General features: G+C 62.4%; 1 protein-coding gene and 1 long non-coding RNA gene across 23 annotated transcripts in view; both read left to right on the top strand.

Moving 5' to 3' along the window:
* MCF2L (MCF.2 cell line derived transforming sequence like) overlaps positions 1 to 21058 on the top strand; it is a 130736-nt gene that overhangs the window by 79990 nt on the left and 29688 nt on the right. For all 22 annotated transcript variants that reach the window (XM_082434944.1, XM_082434955.1, XM_082434963.1 and 19 more), the window contains 2 exons: positions 2979 to 3093; positions 16054 to 16144. In XM_082434944.1, the coding sequence (XP_082291070.1) occupies positions 2979 to 3093; positions 16054 to 16144 (206 nt within the window). The remainder of the gene's footprint in view (positions 1 to 2978; positions 3094 to 16053; positions 16145 to 21058) is intronic.
* LOC309647536 lies at positions 5192 to 8710 on the top strand. Its single transcript, XR_014256155.1, has 3 exons — positions 5192 to 6972; positions 7695 to 8332; positions 8429 to 8710. It is a non-coding gene; the product is annotated as an uncharacterized lncRNA (long non-coding RNA).

Genomic DNA, 21058 nt, shown 5'->3' with positions numbered 1-21058 from the left:
CACTGATGCCTGTGACGAGGGCAGCTCAGGGCCGGCAAGTGCCAGCCAGGGGTCAGCTGGGTCCCCCGGGGGCGCGGCCCGAGTGCTCCTGGCTGCAGTCTCCTGGATTCCAGAGCTTTCCTGGGACGGGGAGGAGGTGCAGGTGTGGCACAGTCGCCGCCGTGCAGTGTCCAGGGCCTGGGGTCTGGCTTCCGTGGCTCCGTCTTCTGGGAGAAGCCCCTGGGGTGCCACCGGCATGGGCGAGGGGCTGGCACTGCCCACAAGCCTGTCCTGGGGTCGCTCTGTATCTCCGGCCCCTGTCCACCTGCCACCCTCCCCTGGGATCCAGGTTCTGTCTCCACCCTGTAGGGACATCTTGCTGTCCTACCCGGCCGGCTGAGGTGCTGGTGCCTCGGGCCTGCAAAGGCCGTGACGGTTGCACGAGAGCAGTGCCTGGAGTGGGGTGGCCGCCCTCCCTCGGGCAGGCCTGCCCACCAAGCCTCCCTGTGCTGTCCGTCAGGGGCCCGAGGACGAAGGCCCCCTGCTCACGGCCCTTTCCCCTGGCCATCAGGTTGGGGTCTCTCCTGAGCTCCGAGAGCCAGTCCTGCGCCCCGGGGCTCACCTGCCCATCCCTTGGTGCCAGGAGCTGCTCCCCAGGCCGTGCCCTGTGTGGCTCTGGCCCACCTGCCCCCCTACACATGGACCCGCGGTGTCGCTCTGGGGTTTAAGTGCCTCTTGAGGCCCGAGCCCCGTGAGCAGGAAAGCTGAGCCTCTGTGGTTTGTCAGCGGAGACGGCATCCTGCTCTTCCTGGAGGGGCCACCACCGCAAGGGGCGCCCACCTCACGGAGGAAGCAGAGAGAGTGGGGTGTCCTTCTGAGAAACAAAAGTCCCCAACAGGACAGGGTCATGACCTTGACCTTCCTTCAGGTCTTCACCCGCTGCCCTCAGGAGGAGACCCCAGGGGGGCCCTGACCCCCAGACACCCCTCTTGTTATTCAGAGGCCGCCGGGTGCTCGGGGAGGGGGTTTTGCGCAAGTAACCACGGCCCCAGCCCGGCGGCTACAAGGTCGCTGACCACTGGGCCTCACAGGCCCCAGGTCCCCCAGCACACGGGGGCCAAGGATAAGGGAGCTGATGTGACCAAGATACCCCCCCGCCGGCCTGGGCTATGGGGGTGTGTCTGGAGGAAGGTGGGCGGCCGAGGTGGGCAGAGAGCAACCCCAGCCCTACAGCCACGGGAGGGGATTCTGCCAGCACCTGAGGGAGGCTGGCGGTGACCCCGGGCTCAGGCGAGCGCACAGGCGGGTGGCAAGGCCCTGAGCTGAGGACCACCAAGCCCGCCGCCATCCCAACCTGCAGAGCGAGAGCCGACGGACCGGGTTGGTTCACGTCGTCAAGTCTGGGAATTGGTTAGAAGACAACACATCTTGAGCTTCAACGTCTGAAACAAAGCTGGACCGTCCTGGGTTTTTCCGGACACCCCGTGCGGGTTGGCCAAGCAGAACCCGGGGGCGGGGGTGGCCCTCGTCCTCTCCATCCCTCTCCCACCCGCCAGGACACCCAGCTGCCCGCCTCCCAGTGTGAGGACGCCCTGGCCAGTTACCACGGTGCCCACCGCCTGCCCTGGACCAAACTGCCGTAACCTCCTGCCGGGGTGTCCGTGTGCGAAGGTCAGGGTGGCTGGCTTCGCAGCCCAGCACCGCTGACACTGGGGGGACGGCTCCCCCGTGGGGCTGTCCCACATTGTAAGACATAGAGCAGCGACCCTGCCCTGCACCCACTGGAGGCCAGCACCCCCCAGAGTGACGACCAGAACTGCCCAGACGCTGCCAGTGGACACCAGAGCATCTGGTGTGGACAGAGTGAGAGGTCTTCAGGGGTCAACCGGGTCTGCCCTCATAAGGGGCCCCAGGTGCTCGCCTGTATCAGGCTGTCTGCAGCCGGCTGCCTGTGCAAGGTCACTGCAGACCAGCCTTGAGAGTCACGCGGCATCACTTCTGCCACCTCGGATGGGCCAGGCCAGCCTCGGTTCAAAGGGAAGAGGGAAGGACCCAGCCCCGGAGGAGCAGCGGTGGCCATCTCCTGCCGCCCAGGGCACCGGCTGGCAGCAGACCATGCCTGGGCTCACCTCCCGGCCTCCGCACTGCTGCTGCAGGTCGTCGGTGGGACAGCTCGGCCCAGACTCCCAGCCTGCATCTCCACGCCCGCCCTCCCGACTGCCTGGCCCTGGGGAGCCGTGCTCACCTTCCCAGATCCAAGGCCACTGCCTCGTTTTCCCTCGGGAACTGTGTCGGGTGCGCCTCCCCTGGGAAAAGTGCCCCCCCGCCGGTTCCACCTGTACCTCCCCACACACGGTGCCGAAGGGGTGACTCCCATCAGACGGGAATTGTCTACCTGAAGCCGCCACGGGGCGAGTGGGCAGTCGGGCTGCGGCCTGATGGCACGTGCAATGTTTAAATGTTCGTCACGTCACCTGTGGAGCGTGGAAAACGTCCACGCTGTCAGGAAGGAAGCAGGATGCCAGCTTTCTGTTCAGCGCAGTCTGTCACACGCAAAAGCGCACGGAAGTGGGTTTGGGAGGAAACGTGCCGCCGCGATGCTCCCCCGGTGGCAGAATAGCGGGTGCTTCTTTCAGCTCATCTCTTCATTCCAAATATTTCCATCGACAGCACACGTTTCTCTCATAATAGAAGACATGGAAGGGACGTCCCTGGAGGCCCAGTGGTTACGACTTCGACTTTCAGTGCAGGGGGTGTGGGTTCGATCCCTGGTCGGGGAGCTAAGATCCCACATGCCTGCGGCCAAAAAACAAAACGTAAAAACAGAAGCAATATTGTAACAAATTCAATAAAGACTTTAAAAATGGTCTACATCAAAAAAAAAAAAAAAAAACCAAAACATGGAAAGTGAGTTTCATTCTGGAAAATGACTGTCCAGCCGAGACCTGGGAGCAGCCCCCGCGACCCCCGTGCTCAGTGCTGATCTTCTCTCTCCCCAGGTGGGCGGGGGCAGGACGGCAGCCCCGTCATCACCTTCCCCGACTACCCGGCCTTCGGCGACGTCCCCGACAAGGACTTCCAGAATGTCATGACCTATCTCACCAGCATCCCCAGGTGCGTGTGGAGGGGTCACTCTGTTGTATTACAAGCAGAACTGGGTCCGTCCTCCAGAAAGGTAGGGAGACCTTCTCCGAGCCCACGGCCGTGCTGGGCGGTGTGGCACCCAGGAGCCGAGGGGCGGGGGGCTGATGCTGCCCGGGGGCCCCCCCTCGGAAGGGGTGAGGCTGCGGACCTCCCGCCCAGCAGACGAGCGGCTGCCCCGCTACGGCACTGCGGACGTGGGTGCCGTCAGACTCTCCCTCCGTCGGGTTTCGGAAGGCGGGTCACAGCTCGGTGAATTAAGTCTAATCTGGGAAACAGACCCGCAGCGAGTTTGACCGCCCGACACCTGTCCTACAGAAACTGCTGGTCAGTGTCGTCCCGTCAGCACCGATCAGTGCCGGGGGAAGGGGGAGGCTGGGGGAGATCCTTCCAGATGCCTGCGGGGTGGAGCTGTTAAGCTGGGGGAGCCCTCCCGACGGACGTGGGTGGTGAAGGTCACTTGGCAGAGAGAGCCGGACGACGCGCCCTGGGTCCCGTGGGGTGCGGTCTCTTGTTAGGGTTGGGTTAGGGTGGCCACCGTCTCCGTCCTTTGTACCCAACTCGCCGGGCCAGGCTCCGGGTGGCCGAGCTGAGGCGGGAGGTTCGGCCACTGTCCTGGGAGCGCGTGGCCTTCCTTAAGGGCCCCTCGGGCTGGCCGTGCCCCCTTGAGGGGCTTCTTGGGGGCTTGCGACCCTGCAAAGCATCTCCATTTGTCTTCTCCCTTGAAGTTACAGCCAGGAAGGCCATGGACAAGGCCCTGGACCTCAGGAGACGATGCTTGAGTAGGTTCGAGGGTCTGGAGAGTGGCGGGAAGGTGTCTGCTGCCCGTGTGGAGCGGCACAGGGGGTGTCCTTGGGGGAGGGGGACCCGGGACGGTGGGTCCAGCTCTCGGCGCGCCCAACAGTGAGACGCAGAAAAGCCGCACAGCCTTGGCGGTGGGACACCGGGGACAGGCCAACAAGAGGAAGGGCAGCTGCACTCGGCACCGGTTTCAGGCAGTCGGTGATTTAACAAGAAGACGGCGGCTGTTGGTGGCTGACCGTGGGCCCCCCAGGGGTCTCACTGGCCCTCCGGGGGGCAGGCTTGTGGCCAGCTCCCCAGCTCCCCTCCATGACACGTCCCAGGGGTGGGCATTCCACGTCCAGGTGAGGCGTGGCCCTCCTCCCCCGCTCTGTGACCCCCCCCACCCCGTGTCTCTTGTCCCCCTGTGGCCGGCTTTTCCCCCATCTCCCGTGGTCCCCAGGCCTGTCTCAGACCAGGCAGTGGAGCTCACGGTGCAGTGAGGTCCGTGTGGACGCTGCCCGGGGAGGGGTCCGAGTCACTGTTCTCAGTCCGACAGCCGTGAGCCGTGAGAGAGGCCGCCTGCGCTCCGTGGAGGTTTCTGCCCATGTCCGTGTCACAGCCCTGTGTGGAGCCGGCTGGGCACCCGCCCCTCTTTGCTGAACCGCCGGTGGGCAGGGTCAGATGACTCAGAGCCATCGGCAAGGGCGGGCGGGCTCTGCGCTCGTCCAGGGGCCTGGAGACCCCCGTGGCCTCCCCGCTGCCACCTCGTCTCTCTGTCTCTTCCCCCTCCGGCCCCTGCGTAGGGACGTACGGTCCGAATCCTGCGGTTAGCAGCTGCCATGAGCCTTCTCCGTAGCTACGGTCACGGCCCTGCCGCCCCAGCCGAGGCGGTGGCCGGCCCTGGACTCGGTGGCCGGCGGGCGGCGTTGCCGCGGTGACCGGGCCGCTCAGTGCAGGCTGAACAAGGGCCACGGGGGCGCTCTGTGCGGCCTCCCACTGCCACCTACAGTGGTTCGCTGGGGTGACCCTCCCCCCCGACGCGGTGCGGGAGTCTCAGGTTTCAGGTCACTCTCGGGTTTGGGAAGGTCCGAGGTCCCTTTCTGTCTGGCAGCGTCGACAGCGGGCTCAGAGGCGAGCCTTCGCCCGGACGCAGCAGGCCGAGCCCTGTGCCCTCTCGGCCCCTCCCCGCCCCGGTCACCACTCTCGCTAGTGCTGCTGTTCCTCGGGCCTCCTGGCCTCGGGGCCTTTGCACTCGCTCCCTCTGCCCTGGTGGTTCCTCTTCGGGCTGCAGGCCCCCTCCTCTGGTGGGCCCTCCGTCACACCCGCCACCCCCGGGCCCCGGCCCTCTGGCCCCCTGGCTTCGCGGGCTTACCTGCAGTGTCCCCGTTACCTGACGGCGCGGTGTTGGTCTGTGTCTGCCCTGCACGCAGGTCCCGAGAGCAGCAGGTGGTTCCTTGGTAAATATTTCCTGGACAAATGGGCTTCGTGTGCAGAGAGCAAAGCCAGCTCAGGGGGTGAAGTCAGGCCGCGGCCTGGCGGCACTGAGGCTCCCCCGCGTCCCTCACCGCCGCGCGCTCACCTCCCCTTCCGGTGGGACCAGCACCTGTGCTTCGCTCCGTCTTAAGGGGTTCTCACCCCGGTGCGGTGGAACCTCTCCAAACCTTGGTCTCCAAGGTCGCAAACAGAATCTGCCCTCGGATGCAAGGGCAAGAGACACATTCCCCCTGAAGCTGAGGAGTGACGGTGGCTTCCTTGTACCTGGCGGGGCTATGGTGCCGTGGACCTGGCCACGGGGCCGGCTTGAGCGTGTGCAGCCCAGACCCGTGGGCTCCGTCTCCAGGGAGGCGCATGCGGCGTGGTGGTCAGCGTGTGTCCTGTTCACGTCTCTTCCTCCTGACAGAGGATGGGGTGGGGTCCCATGGCCCCGACGCCCTCTCACACAGAGTGAAACCCCGGCGGCAGCGCCGGACACCGTCCTTTCGCAGCTGGGTGCCGGGCCAGCAGGGGAGGGGCAGCTGCCCAGCAGGCTGTCAGGGAGGCGGGCAGGGGCCGTGTTCTGAGCCCTTGGCCGCAGCGCTGTTGGGCCGGCTCCTGGGGGTGTGGGGGGATCAGCCCCGAGCGAGGGCGGATTTGGGGGACCTCCTAAGGGTACGGAAGGGTGTCGCCCATCAGCTCACAGGCAGCTGCGTTTCCAGAAGATTCAATGCACGTCTCGGGGCGGGGGGGAGACACTCGGTGTCCGTGGGTCAAGCAGGGCCGGGCGCTGCCCGCCAAGGGCTCCTCTCCTGCGGGAACCCAGGGAGGGATGGGCTGCCGCCTGGCGGACGCAGCCAGCACTGCCGGCCCCAAGAAAAGGGGGAACCCCCCCTGCCCCCCGCACGGGCCGGGCTTACCCTAGACAGCCCGGCGCCAGCACGGCCTCCACGCGGGAGGGTGAGATCTGGGACCAGGCGCGCTGTAAAGTCAACGCAAATCACGTGGACGGACGTCTCGTGCGGCTGCTTCTCAGAGACGCTGCCTCCTGCAGTCGGCCCCGAGCGTCCCTCTGTCCTCTGAAAAACACACCCTCCTGCGCGTAGCGCTCATCCCGTTATTACACGCAGAGGACAGGAGCCCCAGGTTACGTCGGGTTCACAGTCGTGGGTCATCTCGAAACCTTACGCTGCCGGGCGGCCCCCGTCCGGATGCACCGGATGCACGTGAACTTGGAAATGCCTCCACGAGAGAAGCTGGGCTGCCTTGGTGATTTCTCAGCTGGCGGGTCCGCAGCCGCACTGCGGGGCTGGTCCTGGGAGCCCGTCGTGGCTCAGGGGCCGGCTTCCCACTCCGATGCCTACAACCCTTGCGGTTCCTCTGGGGCTTGATCACCGCCATCTGCCAGGCCGGTGGGGACAAGTCCAAGGACGTGTGACCGTGACCCCCAGGCCCTGCCCGAAGAGTGGCTGTGACCTCAGCAGAACTCCTGCAGGGGGTTTGGGGGGTGCACACGGCAGAGGGAGCCGCTCAGGTCACCGCCGTGAGGATCGGCCGGTGCTGGACACACTTGGGACCTGGCAGGGAACAAAACAGGTAAAGTCCTGCATCTCATGGTCTCAGAAAATTAAACGGGATGCAAGGAGTGTGGGTTGCCAAAGAAGAAAAACAAAGCGAAAGGGGGTGAAGGATGGGGGGGCGGGAAGAGGGGAGCCCCCGCCGACGGTGACTTACGGGAGGTGAGGGGACCTCTGGCAGGGGAGATGGTCCTCACAGGACCCCCGGGGGGGGTCTCAGGGGGGATGGTCCTCACAGGACCACCAGGGGGGTCTTAGGGGGGACGGTCCTCACAGGACCCCCGGGGGGGTCTCAGTCAGGGGGGATGGTCCTCACAGGATCCCGGGGGGGGTCTCAGGGGGGATGGTCCTCACAGGACCCCGGGGGGGTGTCAGTCAGGGGGGATGGTCCTCACAGGACCCCGGGGGGGTGTCAGTCAGGGGGGATGGTCCTCACAGGACCCCGGGGGGGTGTCAGTCAGGGGGGATGGTCCTCACAGGACCCCGGGGGGGTGTCAGTCGGGGGGACCTCAGTCACGGAGAGGGATCAGAGCCAGTGCAGTGAGTGTGGACACCTCCTTCCAGGATTTGCTCTCGAGGGGGGTGGGGAAATGGTCAGTGAGGGACGGGGGGGAGGCAGACGAGGTTTTCTTTTAAGATGAGGGAGATCACAGCATGTTTATGCTGATGGAAATTGCCCAGTAGAAAAAGAAAGATTGTGACCATTTGATTCATTTACACCTGCCATGTGTCTCCATGCAGGGCTTGGGTCCAGCACCCAGTAAATTGTGAGCGAGTCACGGAGCCGGGATGCCAGGCTCCAGGGCCCCTCCTCCCGCGATTCTGAAGTCTCGGTCCCCCCCACCCCCCCTCCACCTCTTACCCCCTCTCACCCCTCCCTGTGGCAAAACCGAAGTTTCCAAGCTGATCCTCCCCTCCTGGTGAAGGCAGTCACCGGCGGCTTCCCCCGTGGGTGCAGGTGTACACACACACAAGACATGCACAGGCACGTGCGTGCACTCACACACACAAGGTCATAGGGTCTTAGGGCTGCCAACACTGAGACAGTAGGTTTCTGGCTGTTCTTTGAAGAACAGATGTAGCCGTCCTGGACGCCCTTCCACACGCAGTCCTGCAGGGTCCCTGGGGGCATCCCACACCTACCCGCCCTGGGCTTGGAAGATAACATCGAGAGGATCGCCTTCCTGCACAGCTGCCGTCCCTCCCCAGCCCAGGGGCTCCTAGATTACTTGACGCCGATAAGGACGCTGACTTTCCACGGACCGGGTCGGATCACCCAGCTGCTCGGGAGGCAGAGGCACATCTCCCGTCTGGCTTTCGTGGCGGGCCACGTTCATCCCGAGGGGCGGTGCACGCAAAGAGGTCACCCACACACAGGTGTGCATCACACACCATGCACACTTACACAGGCATGCATCACACACCGCACACATGTGCACACAGGCGTGCATCACACACCACGCACACTTACACAGGTGTGCATCACACCATGCACACTTACACACACAGGTGTGCATCACACACCATGCACACTTACACACACAGGCGTGCATCACACACCACACACATGTGCACACAGGCGTGTGTCACACACCATGCACACTTACACACACAGGTGTGCATCACACCACGCACACTTACACACACAGGCGTGCATCACACACCATGCACACTTACACACACAGGTGTGCATCACACACCGCACACATGTGCACACAGGTGTGCATCACACATCACACGTGTGCACGCAGGTGTGCATCACACATTACACGTGTACATGCAGGTGTGCACCACACACCACACATACACAGGTGTGAGTCACACCACACACATGTACACAGGTGTGTATCACACCATGCACACTTACACACACAGGTGTGCATCACACATCACACGTGTGCGCGCAGGTGTGCATCACAGACCACAGGCACGAACGCTCATATGTGCATAGGAGCGGGTGTGCACACCACATGCGTGCACACACGTGCCCCCCACATGCAGCTGTATGGACTACGTGACGGGGAAAGGCAGCTCGCGTGGGGATGGAGCAGGGTTGTAAATGCCGTTCTGAGGCTCCCAGCCGCGCGCTCGGGACACGCCTAACGCAAAGCCCTGCGGCCAGGCCGCCTCTCGCCCGGCCTTCAGCCCCTGGCAGCACCTCACTTCTCGCTGTGGCTGTGATTTCCATGTGAATTTTCAGTTGACTTTTGAATATAAAGATAGAAAATGTGGCATGAACGTGTCCCGAGCAATTCAAATGCATACGTGGAAAATCGTCAGCTTTCACGCTCCCCACAGGAAACCACAGTTAAGCCTCTCACTCCGTCCGTGTGCAAATGCGCCCCCGCGAGACAGGACAGCGCAGCCCCTTCCTGGTCGACGGCGTGTGGCAGGCGTCCTCGTCGACGGCGCCCTGCCTGTCCTTTGGCGGCTGCACTGCAAAGGCTGACCGGGCAGGGGAGCCCCAGCCTGTGGCCACCACCCCTCCGCCTCCTGCAGCCTTGCCCCCCACGTGGCAGGTGTGGTGCGTTCTGAGGCCGGACACCTTGAAGGTGATCCCGTTTGTAACAGCTCTCAGGCGCCCTGGCCGGGGCTGATCCTTCCCCGTGGCTCATGTAATTAGCGAGTAAAGGGCCGTTCTTGCCATTTGCTGTCCATTTGCTGTCCAGTGGCCTGGCTCAGCCCGTTGCCCCACGTGGCCTGAAGCTCAGGGACCCCTGCCCACTGGGGCAACCTTTCCACAGGGGTCCTGTCTCTCTGTCCTCCCAATCTTGTTCTCCTGGGGAGCCAGAGGCTACCTGGCTGAGACCTCTTCCTTTGTTGTAATGATCTTTCTCTGTCACCACCGTCAAGTGTGACAGCCACTGGCCACGTGTAGCCATTTAAATTGAAACTAAATAAAGCTCAGTTCCTGGGCCGGGCTAGCCGTCCTGCAGTTCCCAGGGGCCGGTGGCTGCCACATCGGGCAGCCCGGAAGTGGCACGTCCCCACCTGATGGGCACGCGGCTGCGATGGGGCGGCACCCAGCTAACAGCGGCCATGCCCTTCACCTGCGGGGGGAAGGGCGAGAGACCCGCCAGGGAGGAGGGGTGCGGCCCTGCCCTGCTTGCGAGCAGCGACAGGTCCCCATGAGGGGAGCCCAAGAGGGGTGGGCGTGGGCTTGGGGAGCCCCTCCCTCGCTGCCGTCAGAGCGCCAGGCGGCACCCAGCAGCTCGTGCACATGGGGGGTCGCCACGCCCAGAGGCCTCCTCATCTAGGGTTTCAGCTCTGGGTGCAGAGGACGTGCCTGAGGCAGCCCCAGGCGCAGCGGAGTCGGGACAGCGGAGCGGCTGGGTCTCAGGACCCACTTGGAGGGCAGGAGCCAGAAGGCAGGCAGCTGGGGCTGCAGCAGCAGCAGCGTGGAGCCTCTGGCAGGTAACCAGGTAGCAGGGGTTCCGGACTTGCCGAGGTGGTGCTGGCGTCTTCATGCCCTCGGGGGAGCAGTTCATTCTGTTACAAAGAGGCGGCTGATTGTGTATATGTGCACGTGTGTCTTTTTTTTTTTTTTTAATGTATTTAAGGAAGCTCTGTGCCTGGTGGGTTTTTCCCCCAACATAATTCTCTAGTTGTGGGAAAATACACGTACTTCTCGCCGTCCTAACTATTTCCGAGTGCGCAGCTCAGTGGTGTTACATGCACACTGCCGTGCGGCAGACTCTAGAATTCGTCATCGTGTAGAATGGAAGCTCTGTCCCCGTGAAACGCTCCCTCCCCTCCCCTCCCCGAGCCGTGGGCCCCACCGTCCACTTTCTGTCTCCGTGAATCTGACTCTTCCAAGGACCTCGCGTGAGTGGAATCAGACCGGATTTGTCACTCTGGGGTGGCTTATGTCACTGAGCATCATGTCCTCAAGGTTCACCAGTGTGGTAGCAGGTGTCAGGATCTCCTTTTTTTTTAAGGCTGAGTAATTCTCCCTTGCATGGATGGACCACATTGTGTTCATCCATCATCTGTTGGAGGAGGCTGTGTTTCAAGATAGATTAAAATCAGTCTTTGAAAAACAGGTACATACTCCAGTTTCCTTCTGTGCCAGGTGGGTCCCTGTAGACGGGGCACGGGGCTGCACGTTGACCTCTTTGTTGTCTAAGAAAGACCCTTCTGCTACTGCACATGCGTCGGTTCAAACAAATCTTGAGTATGTTCATGTTGATGCTGATGTGGGAAAAACAACTCAAATATAAAGAACAAAAAATGCAAGTTTTCAGGCTCTTTGGAGAAATCCCTGTGTTTTTGTAAGAGGTGGACTGTTTCCTTTGGGTCGTGAGGAAGAGGCGACAGCCCTGCTGTGTGGTCGGGGCTCCCTGGCCTGTCCTGCTCTCCCCTGTGTGCGTCTGACCCTGACGGGGCTGCTGTAGCCTTGAGAACAGATATGGTACTGTTGTTACCAAGTGTGGGAGAGTTCTTTAAAAGGGTCTGACATTTTTCTTGCCGTTGTGCTTTCTGGGATGAAAAGCTGACCAGCATTAAGAAAACCATATTGCACACGTGATATGATAATAGGTGCAGCTTTTGAATCACAAGAAGAGGGAAGAGACAGCCAGGAAAGAAAGGCTCAGGCTTGAATGCTCAGGGCTACATTCAAAGTCACGGTGTTTGAACCTGGCAGGTAAGTCACAGGCAGAGAGGAAACGGGCTACGGCATTTCGCTTACAAAAGGAAGACAGGGAAATAAAATCTTTGTAACATTTGCAGCCTCTGTAGACCAGGGTCAAAACATGGGATGAAAAGAGAGAAGAAAGGGCAAAGAAGTACAGTCAGGTGGGGTAGCGGGGGCAGTCAGGAAGGTGGGGCAGGTTCTGCCTGAACCCATTTGTTGTACAAGCCGGGCGGTGCCCCCCGACCCCCAGCTGCAGCCTCCACCCGTACCCCAGCGCCCTGCCTGGCCTGCCCACCCCCTGCCCACCCCGCGGGCTGGCGCAGCCCCAGGGCCCACCTGCTTGGCCAGGGCCCCTGGAGGAGGTGGGACCTTCTCTCCCACGGGCCCCTGGCGACGCACTGCCCTGCCACCTGCCAGGCCGGTCTGGGATAGGTGCCAGCCTGCCGGCGCCTCCTTCCAGGGCCTGCCTGGCCCGCTGGCCCCCGTTGCTGGGCTTGTTTCCCCCGCCTGGTGCCAGGCCTAGCTGGCCTCTGTCCAGGTGGCCCTGAGAACGCTCACCCTCACCCCAGCCGTGGTCCTTCCCACCGGGAGCTCCGCGCGGGCCGAGCAAGGCCAAGCCGGGCCTGGTGTCCCCGCCTGTCGTGCTCTGTGATGTGTTGGGTCCGAGAACAAGATGCAGCCACGCGGGAACTGGTCAGGGTGACGCCGGGTGACCGCGGCCTCACTGCGGGGACCCACCCAGCCCAGCCCTTGTTCCCGGGCTCCTGCCCAACGAAGGGGAGGTCAGACCACCACTGACCGTGCCTCAGGCCACCCGGGGCCACCCCGAGGAGCTGGCAGGCCTGGGGTGTTAGAGAGGACGCCAGGCCTGCGCGAACTCTGGGCCTTTTTTGATTGTTTGGGCCAGAAGTGAGCTCATCAGCCCCACCCAGCGGCCGGGCAACCACCTGATGGCCCCTCCGAGCGGCTGCTGGGACATTGCGGGCTGACGTCTGTGCGTCCACAGGGCCGCATGTGTCCAGGGTCCCGGGGGCTTGGCCGCGTGGCTGCAGTTTCTGGATTACTTGCTCCAGTCTCCCCCGCTGCCACCACCCTCCGCGCAGTCACCCCGAGGCCTGGCGCACGAGGGACCCTGGGCGCCGGCCTCGTGCGCAATCTGAGCGTCAACCACCCGCCCTCTCCCCTGGGCGTGTGAGGTCACGGACGCGGGAGACAGGCCGACGGGACCCTCAGCGCGGTGGAGGGTGGAGTGACGGGCCCCCGGGGTGCTGAGCCCTGGCTCCTGGGGGCTGGGCGGATCACACGGCCTTGCTCTGGGGCTACAGTCATGTGGACAGAGGGGGCCTTGGAGGGTCCCTACGTCCTTACATAAGGTGCCTTCTGTTACGCCTGTGTGCCTCTGAGCCAGCGTTCCCGAAACGCGGTCAGAGACAGGAGAGGGGCAGGGAGGAGAGCTCTGGTGGCCCCAAGCCAGGTGCTGGTGCACGGGCGTCGTCACCGTCAGCCTCGGGGGCCGGGTCCCCTGCGGAGGAGGGGCCCTGCCTGGCCCCACACAGGAGGCAGCCCAGGGGTGGGCGGGAGGGAGGGCGGCTTTATCCCGCAGGGCGGACTCGGCCTGGGGGGGTCTGTGCTCCCCAGCTGTGTGACTCTGGGCGGACGACTTAGCCTCTCTGTGCCTCTGGCTCACTGTGAGGAGTGAAGGAAGAATAGCCCCAGGCTTCAGTGCAGTGCCTGTGGAGGGGGGGACCCGGGGGAACCCAGGCGGGGCCTCGGCCACACCTTCCGTCGCACGACCCCACTGGGCGCCTGCGGGGCCGCAGGCGGATGACCGCAGAGCCCGGGCCTGAGTGTTTTCATACGCCGGGAGCCGGGAGCTGCCGGCCCGCCCGCTGCCTCGCTGGGAAACCCGCCTTGTGGAGCCAGTGAGTTCCTCGCATTTCTCTTGGAATTCTCTTTGTGTCGCTGGCGCCTTTGCCTCCTCATCGGGTTTGCTGTCAGCGCTGCCCGCTGAGGTCGTGACAGAGGCTTTGACGTCGCAGACTTTTTACCGTAAGGCTTTCAAATGTGCAGAGCGAGTTAAAGACCCCAAGGGACGGGGGTGGGGGGTGGCAGGGGGACGTGAAGTGACGCGGGCGGTGGGGCGCGAGGCCCTGGGCCGCGTGCTCCGGGAGTGGCCAGGCCACCGGCCCTGCTCGTGCGTGAGCGTGACAGGCCGCCGAGGGCAGCGGGGTCAGCGCGGGGGCCACGGGAGAACGTTCCGGGCCCAGAACCACAGCTGACACCCTGAGGCCTGTTGTGGAGTCACGGGGTGACGGGGAGCCGGGCCGCGCTCCTGGTGCCCAAGCGCCCGAGCTGTGTCTCGGGGGAAGGGAGACGGCCGCACAGCCGCCGCCGCTGGATAGAGCGCGTGGCGGGCTTGCCGCCATCGTCAGGCTTTGCTCTCGCGGCAGCCCCGGAGGTGGACGCGGTTCGGGTCCCACTTTTGCTTCTCGGCTGAGTGGCCCGTCCAGGTGGCTCCGAGGAACGGCCCGGCCCGGCTTGTGGTGCCAGGCCCGTGTCCCCCGCGCGTGGCGCCAGCCCCTGGGCCGTGCTCCTCTCGGTAGCCCCCCACGGGCGGTGGTCCGGGAGCGCGTCTCAGCCCCCTGTGCCGGCGGGGCCCGTGCCTGGCAGGGTGGCCGCCTGCTCAGGGGAAGCGAGTCTCTTCCACTTTAGGAAGAGTGAGAGCCAGGCGGCTGGGCCCGAGCGCGGACCGCAGGGCAGCTCCCCTGTGAGACGGAGGGAGGGTGGGGAGGCGTGCAGACACAGCCTGTGGAGAAGCGGCTGTGGTTGGTGTCGTCAGGGGACCGCGTGGGGCTTGTCCCCCCAGGGGAGGGGCCGCCGAGAGGGGCAGTCTCAGCGGAGCACCAGCGAGTGGACGGGGCGTGGCCCACGCGGCCGCCCGATGCGCTGCCCTCTCGCGCCGGGCCGGGGCCGCGGCTGAGCCCCGGGTCCCATGGCCAAGGCTGGGAGGGCTCAGAAGCCCGCCTGGGGCTGCCCAGAGGACAGCGTTTGCCCGTGACACCGAGGAGCCCCGGGATCCTGACCGCCCAGGCCAGAGCCGGCACCAGGCTTCGGGGCCGTCTCAGCTTCGACTGCCCTGCCCGCCCAGATCAGGCCCTGGGGCTGCTGTCAGTGTGGAGCGCCTGCTGCCCGGCATGGGGGGTGCGGGGCAAGGCGGCTGTGATCCCAGGTACCTGGCACTTAAGCCCGAGTGGTAAACAAAATAAAACTTCCCTCCGTGAGAGCTGAGCCCGATTAGAAGACAGTTCTGTCGGGGGCGCCGTGTCGGCCGCGAGACCGTCATCGACCTGGCTGTGCTCACTCTGACGTCAGCAGCAGAAAGCAAAGCTGACATCTATTTGTGCTTTTGCCCGGAAGTCCTGTGCTGTCTCTGGACCAGGTGACCCTGAACAGGTGGAGCCTTTCACTCTCAGGTGTGCTGACACACAGTCAGCGGGGCGCACGCACAGGCGTGACCCTGTGTGTCTCCGTCCCCGGTGCTGCTCTGAGACAGAGCGTTTGGGCTGCTTCAGCTCCGACTTTTGTTACATGACGTTCCCAGCAGGCAGAGCACCGCCGCCAGCCGCATAATTTATATGTGCCCCGTGTGTTTCTGGTTTCCATTTAAACCGTTGGCGTGTTCAGAGACTTGGAAATTAGCCATTCCGGTCAGAGCCTCGGCCTGCTTTCTCATCCCTTCCGCGCGGCTTGGCTGGCGTGGGCACTGCCGCCCCGCAGTTGGCTCACAGCGGCGGGCTTGTCCAAGGGGAGAAGCCTCCTGGTCCCCGCAGTGACTCAGCCGCCGCGGCGGGCCGAGTGGGGACGGGGCTGCCGTTACCGGGCGCTCAGCGTCTGTCTCACAGATGCCGCTGCCGCGAGAAGCCTCGTCTCGTCTCCCGTCCCCAGCGGGCGCTCGTGCACCTCCGGGCGCCTCGCGGGTTTTCTCCCCGAGCTGTGGCCGTGCCTTCAAGAGCGATTTTGTGTCGTGGATGAACTCGGGGACCCCAGATGCTGGGACGAGCGTGGCGTGTGGGTCATAGGCTCACTGTGAAGGGCTGGGCCGGCCGGCCCACTTGGAAGGGAAGATGACCAGCTCTGACTGGAGCAGCTGGGTTCCAGGAAGCATGGGCCCTGCCTGCCTCTCTGTGCCGTGAGCTGGTTGGTGTCAGGCTGGGAGATGAACAGCACAGAGTCTGTCCGTCCGTCTCGGGTCAGAGCGAGCCCTGGAAGGCGCCCGCGAGCTCAGGGAAGCCCTGCAGGTGGCTCGATGCTTTCCTGGCACGCGGCGCCCCTTGCAGTGTGGAGCAGCGTGCGGGTCACAGGAGACCCTCGGAGCCGGTTTGCCCCAAGCTCTTCCCAGAGATGGACGGCAGGGAAGGCCCGTCCTCCAGCGGCACACTGAGCGCGGCTCTCTCCTCCTTTCAGCCTGCAGGATGCTGGCATCGGGTTCATCCTGGTCATAGACCGCAGGCAGGACAAATGGACCTCGGTCAAGGCGTCCATCCTGAGAATAGCGGTAAGTGTCGGTACCGCGCCCGTGACCCCCACCCCCTCCTCCTGGGCGGGTGACGCAGCCTTTCCTGCCTGCTGGCGCTTTGGGTTCTGGCCTGTGCTGCTCGGTGGGGCGCCAGCTCGGAGCACTAGCCTGGGGCCTGGGGCAGGGCCAGCCCACACCTCCCTGGGTTCCTCGAGCTGCTAGCGCACATGTGTGTGCACGTGTGTGCATGCCTGTGCACGTGTGTGTGCATGCCTGTGTGTTCTCAAGTGGGTTAACGCTCAGGGGCTGTGTCATAATTTGAAAACAATTTCACCAGTTGGTTTGTTTCTGACGTTGAGTATGTGAGCTGCTCAGGGCGCACCGTGCACTCATTCTTGAGGGGGGATGAGTGTCACGGGAACCTTCAGGCTACACGTTTGGGATTATATTGAACAGCTTTTCCTATGTGACTTTCCCTTTCTAAACGGGCTGTCTCTTCTTTAGTCTTACGACTAAGTCAGACTAGTAGCCGTCGTTGGTGGCCCTCATGGCCATGTGGAGACCCTCCTGGTCCGCAGACTGCTGGCGGAAGAGCCGCTGGTCTGCGGTGCTGCTGTGCTGTGTTTAGCCGCGGGAACAGCTGAAGAGGGAAGCTGAAGTCAGCAGAAAGCCCCCACTCTTATCTTCGGCGGTGGCTTCGCCCCTGCTCCCGAGCTGGGTGCGGAGCGCTTCTCCCCAGCTGAGTTTCCCCCGCCCTTGCCTCCCCACAGCCAGAGGCCCGGAAAGTGTGCTGGTCTGCAGGCAGAGTGGCCCCGAGCGCCTGTGGGCTCGACGCGCCGCTGCTCCCGACCCCCGGTGGGGTGACGGTCCCCCGGGCTCTTGTTCTGGGTCTTGTCCTGGCCTCCGAGGGGCTGATGCCGTGCTGGGGCCTGACGGGGGAGGGAGGACTGATCCCTCCTCCCGGCTGCCTCCTTACTTCCTCTGAACGACGCTTCAGGCTCCGTGTCTGCCCCGACGCTCACGACCGACAGGGTCCTGTGCAAACCCGTCCCGGGGCTGCCCGGTCCCCGCTTCGTCCTCCTGACAAAGCGGCTCCCTCACCGCCCTGCTCCTGCTCCCTGCCAGGCACACACGCTCTACATCACCGTTTGTCTGCAGCAAATCAAAACACTTCAGGACGCTTCAAAAGAAGCGTGTTCACATAGTATATAAATGTTTCATCGTGGGCTTTCCTTTGTTTTTAAATCCTTAGAAACTCACAGAGGACTTTGATGTGCCACCAACAGCCAGCATGTCCATTTCGTTATTTTAAATTTTAAAATAAATTTGCGCATGATGTCACCTGACAGCCCAAATTAAGGATTAAATCGTAAAAGCCACTTGGGTCAGATGCACAAAGGACTTAACAACACATTTTTCTTGAATCAATAACTCAGTAAATTAGTCCTGAGCTGGTTGCCAAGAAGTTTCCAGTCAAGTGTGTTGCTGTTTTAAAAGGTAACACTGTTACAATAGCAACATTTTCGAGTCCAGTAATCTGCCCAGTTCTTTTGCGTTTATCTGTCAGTGGTTTGAACCACCACTCAGGCATGTCGTGGTGTGCACGGGCGTCTGAGTCAGCCGCTTTGCCGTGATGGTCACGGGCATCCCCGTGGGGTCCAGGCCTTGCCACACGCCACCCCCCAGGGGGCCCTCACCCAGAGCCAGGGTGTCTGCCACTCATCCCTCCATACCCGCCCCTAGCGGCATCCCCGCCCAACCCTGGAGCAGGGCTGCACTCAGTCCCTGCCTGGCCTCCCTTCCTGGGAGGGTACCCTCATTCTCTGTTTGCACGCCGTGGTCCCTCGAGGCCACGGCCAGCCCTGTCCGCCTTTGTGTGGCCGGCACCCAGCCCGGGCCCGGGCGAGACAGGAGCGCTGTGAATATCTCTCAAGCTGATCAGCCAGCCACTCCTGGTCAGATAATAAGAGATTCTCCAAACGCAGTATTGTTTTCTAAGAAACAGATACATTATTTTTAAAACCTGAGTAATCATCGAGATCACCAGTGGCCCAGGGTAGACCTGTTGTAGGGTCAGGCTCTCCCGTGGCCGAGTATAAACACAGTTTTACTCTTCATCCAGTTTTTTTTTTTTTTTTTTTTTTTTTTGGCTGCGTTGGGTCTTTGTTGCCGTGCACGGGCTTTCTCTAGTTGCGGTGAGCGGGGGCTACTCTTCGTTGCAGTGCATGGGCTTCTCACTGCAGTGGCTTCTCTTATTGCAGAGCACGGACTCTAGGCGCACGGGCTTCAGTAGTTGTGGCGCACGGGCTCAGTAGTTGTGGCGCGCAGGCTTAGTTACTCTGCGGCATGTGGGATCTTCCAGGACCAGGGCTCGAACCCGCGTCCCCTGCACTGGCAGGCGGATCCTTAACCGCTGCGCCACCAGGGAAGCCGCTGCATCCAGTTTATAATGAGATGAATTTCTGAAGAGAGCTGGCTCATCTTCGAAACTTTGTGAAAATCATAACTGGAAAGTTAGAGTTTTCATGTTTGCACTGATTCTTATGCAATAAAAATATAAATTTTTCTCCTATGAGCCTTAGGGTTCCCCAATACTGCCTTGGAACTGCCCAGAAGTTAGCACTTTTCAGCAGAATTGTCAAAAATTCTCTTTGAACTCCAATGGTTTTTGTTACAAGAATTCACTGATCGTATTAATGCCAAAAGTTCTATTTATATATTCAACACATTGGTAGAGACCTTAATGTGTGCCTGGCACGGTAGGAAGTGCTGGGGACAGGGGAGCATAGCAAGAAATGTGTAGACTGGTGGAGTGCAGATGGCCGACATTGTGACCAGATGCTGGACACACACACAGGGGCCCCGGAGACGGGGCAGGGAGGCCACAGGGGGCGGGGACACCGCGAGCCCGGCCTTGCCGCTCCTGCACCGTGTGCCCCTGTGAGCTAGGTGCAGGGTCCGATCTGCACCCCGGCTCCGTGGTAGGGACAGAGCTGGCACCTTGTCCCCGTGCGGGGGGACGGGAGGGGGCAGAGCTGGCCCACGATGCCATCCCCTGCTGTGGACCGGGACCGCCAGCCTCGCTGGCCTTTGCTTTCATCCAGGGGAGCTTGGGGGAGAAGACCACCCGGCTTCAGCTGGGCCAGAGCCCTTGAGGAGGGGACATCTGTCGGCACCGGCCCAGCCCGAACGATTCCACCGCGGCCCCGGGCCGCAGGCAGAGAGGCTTGATCCAAACATGTCTGGCCGCCCGAGTGAGCCCGGGCGCTTACGTAATGCGCTGAAATTTGGGGCTATTTTAAGCCGCCGTGTGTGCTGTCTCGTGAGCTGAGTTTTCTGTACTTTGGGGTGTTCTTTTTCCTTTCTTTGGATGCCTCTACCCCAGCTTGGAATAGAAAAATAAGACATTGGAGGGTCCCAAGTCCAGTGTCGCTAGAATCAGACTTGCTGTGTCCACATCAAGAGCAGAGCCCGCGGCCGCTCACCGGGCGTCGGTTCGATGTGCGTGTCTGCCTGTCACCGTTCACGGTCATGACCCATGGATGAGACTCACGGATAAGACCCAAAGCTGAGAGTTCGAACATTGCTCTCTGTCCAACAGTTGGGTCAAGGTTTGGACCATCCTCAGATGGATGTGTCTTTCATAAAATACCATGTATACTCTTCTGGGATTCCATTTAAAATTGAACCCCCTTTTTCTAAACTACAGGAGTTTGTGGAGGAGTTGGGGGGCAGCTGGGGACGTTGCAGCAGAGGGTCCTGATCTGTGTTTGGAGCCAGGCTGACTCAGCTGAGTCCGTACCCTAGAGCACACCTTGAAGGAAATCACAGCGAGAGCAGTTTCTAGTCTGCGTGGGGCAGAGCTCCAGTTTTTGCCTGTGAAGCCTATGCCTTCTGTGTGCAGAAAAGGTACAAAATGAAGTGTCTGAAGCACCAGGATGTTTAGGCCATCCAGTACATATTCCAAATGTAGCAAAATAATATTGTCCTGAACAGCGCTGGTGAATTCCTGCTGTGCGCTAGTTACTAGAGGTCTAAGCGCAGCTTGGTGAGCACCTAGCGGAGGGAAGACGGGAGCAGAGCAAAGCTCCAGGAGGGCTTCCCGGCTGAGGTGACCCTGCCGAGAGCTGGGAGGGGAAGGAGGCCTTGTCCGGGCAGAGGGGTGGTGATCCGCCCCTCAGAACACAGACGGGAAGGCGGGGCGCCAGGGCACGGCTCCTTCCGCGGGGCCTGGGGTGCAGGGGGTGGAACACAGGTCACCGAGGGGGTCGGGTCATAGCACCGCTCTGGCTGGGGATAACGCACGGACTGGCCCCCTGGGAGGCCAGCGTTGACTCTTGAAGAGCTGCAGCTTCTAGAACAAGTAGCTCAGCAGAGCTGCTCTGTGGAGGGGACAGGGCACCTCCAGCCCTGGGCTGTGCGTGGAGAGGCCTTCATGCAGCTTCCCTTAAACTCACCTGTGCTGCAGGTGGAGACCGGGCTTCAGAGGCCCGAGGCCGCCTACTGATGTGCGTGTCTACCTGTCACGGTTCACGGTCACGACCCACAGATGAGACCCACGGGCTTCAGAGGCCCGAGGCCGCCTACTGATGGGGTCGACGGCGGGGGGTCCAAGTCCAGGCCGGTGGGCAGTGCAGGTCCACACAGAATGTTCCGGGCAGGACAGCTCCCCTAACGTGGAGAGCGTTCGATCTAATGATTGTCCCCCGACCAAAGAGACGCCCTTCCTACTGAGTTCTTAACTGTCTTTTCCGTAACGGTGTGTATGACGGTCTCCACACTGTCCACGCGGAGGTGGGGGGGTCTTAGACGGCCCCATCCCCAGTGCTCACACCCCGTAACGGTGTGTATGGCGGTCCCCACACTGTCCACGCGGGGGTGGGGGGGTCTTAGACGGCCGCATCCCCAGTGCTCACACCCAACCTGCATGGGAGCCACCCTGGGAGCGAGGGG

The sequence above is a fragment of the Balaenoptera physalus genome (genome assembly GCF_965194825.1).
Source record: "Balaenoptera physalus genome assembly, chromosome: 18".
In the NCBI taxonomy this organism is placed as follows: Eukaryota; Metazoa; Chordata; class Mammalia; order Artiodactyla; family Balaenopteridae; genus Balaenoptera; species Balaenoptera physalus.
This window is presented reverse-complemented; position numbering and strand designations above follow the sequence as displayed.